General features: G+C 36.7%; 1 protein-coding gene across 1 annotated transcript; it reads left to right on the top strand.

Moving 5' to 3' along the window:
- Nucleotides 1-292: 292 nt before the first annotated feature.
- Nucleotides 293-2,469, top strand: LOC146636088 (C-type mannose receptor 2-like). Its single transcript, XM_085350702.1, has 4 exons — nucleotides 293-326; nucleotides 745-1,119; nucleotides 1,278-1,628; nucleotides 2,126-2,469. Exons 1-4 carry the CDS (start codon nucleotides 293-295, stop codon nucleotides 2,467-2,469), a joined length of 1,104 nt encoding a protein of 367 aa, XP_085206828.1.
- The last annotated feature ends 291 nt before the right edge of the window (nucleotides 2,470-2,760 follow it).

Genomic DNA, 2,760 nt, shown 5'->3' with positions numbered 1-2,760 from the left:
ATGAACTAGCATTAAATAAAAAAGAGCTTTCAAGATTAGTAATATCATTAATTTTATCAGTTTGTTCATGAGCTGCTGAATTATTTAAAAAACAGTTTCTGTTCTGGTTCATAATAGTTCACACTATTTTTCTTTAAGTATGTTGGTCTTTTTCACATGTACTTCATATGTCCTACTATCTTGTATTGATCCATCTTTTCTTTCATCTGACATAAAGTGAAAAAAAAGAAGTTTTGTTCAAGTCTTTGTTTCCTTGAGTAATAAAACATCACTTTAATCTGTCAGATCAAAGATGCAGTGGAGTCTGTATCTGCTTATTCTGATGGGTAAGTGGATTGTTTACCAAATATACTCTTTTTAATTTAAATAAAATGAATATAGAATATTTATGAATATAAATTAACTACTTGACATGTTTTTTTTCCCCATTTTATTCTGTTAAGAAAACAATATCAATAATCCTATATAATACCTCTGTAGGCACTTTGTTATATACCATATCTGTAAGTGTGTCTTTGTATTTGTATTTATTTGACTGTTATTCTCAGCTCTGTACAAGATTGCCCATGTACCTGGACCTATTGTATGAATGCAACTGGCAAATAAAAGACTTTAGCTTAGATTCACTCAGTCTTCTCACATCTGCCCATTCACTACAGTCAGAGTCTCATTTAAGTAACGATGTTAACCTGTAATATTTAATTTCTTCAGTCAGACTATGTTTATCATATTTCTGTATTTCAGGTCAGTGTTGCCTCTTTACATGCCGCCTGTATGAGTACCACTTTATTAAAGAAAACAAGAGCTGGTCTGAAGCACAGAGATACTGCAGAGAGAAATATACAGACCTGGCCAAAGTGTTTGACATGACAGACATGAGCAGACTCCGTAACTCCGCACAGAATCAAGGAGAAGCCTGGATTGGACTGAACAACAACACAGGTGGAAACAGGACGTGGCGTTGGTCTCTGCCAGGAGTGGAATACATTCATAATGACAGCAGCTGGAATCAGAATGGAAGACAAGAAACTGAACCTGGGCCTGGAAACTGTGGGAGGAAAAGAGACAAGCTGGTAGATGTTTCATGTCACCATCCTATGTGGTTCATCTGCTATGATGGTGAGGAGATATGAATAATATTAAATAATATTATAATATCATGATATAAAAATATAATGCAATCACATAATTGTGAAGTGAGAAGATAGAGACAGACAGAATTTCAGGTGAGAAATTATTGAGGGATGTCTTTGTGTGTTTTTCTGTTTGTTTTACAGAAAAGAAGAAAGACAATAAAACGTTGTATTTGATTGAGGAGAAGAAGAACTGGACACAGGCTCAGAACTACTGCAGATATAATCACACTGACTTGGCCAGTGGACTGAATCAGGTAGATGGAGAAGAAATGAAGGCTCTGTTCATTGGCCGTAACATGAGTGTGTGGATGGGTCTGTTCAGAGACAGCTGGAGGTGGTCAGATGGGAGTAATTCCTCTTTCAGATACTGGGATATGGAGTTATTCAATGATGAACAAAGCAACAAGACATGTGCTATGACTCTGTTAAACAGATCAGGAAAATGGAGCTCTGATGAATGTGACAAAGAAAAACCCTTCTTCTGTTATGATGGTGAGTTTTTATCAACATGTGTCTGACTGGTTTCTCTAAAAGGAGGATCACTGGAATCACTGACAAGATCCAACTGAACATGTTGTGTATTTTTCCTCCACCTACATCTGCATGTTTGCTGAATTAATCTCATAAACATGAACACACTTAGTTGACAGTCAGATGACTTTAAATATCTGTGGGATCACTTTGAGCTACTTTTATGTTCAACCAACATTTTAAAGTCTCTGTTGTCTGTAAATATGGAGAGAAGTTGTTTTGGATTCCTAAAAGTTTAAAAACATAAATATTTCAGGATGTTGTCGACCTGTCTGCACAAAGTTCATTAACATTATTATACTGTTTTCTACTGAGGGCAGAGTAACACACACGCTTTTTCTAGGTTTTTTTATTTTTTATTTTTTTATTATTGGAACAAAATAAACAGCGCAGAGAGTTTCTCATGTTTACAGCTCACTAGATTCAACGGAATGTGTTGTTTTTTTTCTTTATGGCAGATAAATTGATCCTGATCAAAGAAAACAAAACCTGGAAGGAGGCCTTGGATTACTGCAGAGAGTCTCACAGGGGACTGGTCTCCATCACTAACCCTTACCAACAGAGATGGGTGGAGGTGAGAGCCAAGAATGGCTCGAGTCCTTTTGTCTGGCTCGGCCTGCGCTACTCCTGCACTCTGGATCTGTGGTTCTGGGTCAATGACAAGCTGGTCTGCTATGAGAAGTGGAGCAGAGAGGGAAAGACTGAGGATTGTGGCAGGGCTGTGGGCATGATGAGAGGAGGACAGTATGAGTGGGTCAGTCAGAGAGACAATGAGACATACAATTTTTTATGTTTTAAATAAGACTTCAGAACTATTTTAGAATTTAGACACGAGGCAAAGTAAGATTTATCTCATCTCCATTTATTACAGATTTCATTCTGGAGTGAATTGGGATTTTGTAGTTCTCTGCTGTGAGTCACTGGGGTGTTTTGGTGATGGTAAAATTTCAACTAAGAGTGAAAAACAAATCTATAGCTGTAAACGACACAATATTGGTAAAATTTGATATTCGCTAAGGTAATTATGGTTTCCTCATGTTCTGCTTGACATTCCGTTTCAGTGATATCATAATTGCTTTCTTCATTATTGCTG

The sequence above is a fragment of the Diplotaxodon limnothrissa genome, linkage group LG3, assembly GCF_057381915.1.
Source record: "Diplotaxodon limnothrissa isolate DT_005_m linkage group LG3, D_limnothrissa_male_GT1.1, whole genome shotgun sequence".
NCBI lineage: Eukaryota > Metazoa > Chordata > Actinopteri > Cichliformes > Cichlidae > Diplotaxodon > Diplotaxodon limnothrissa.
Note: the sequence above shows the minus strand (reverse complement) of the source record. Positions and strands in the feature narration are given on the sequence as shown.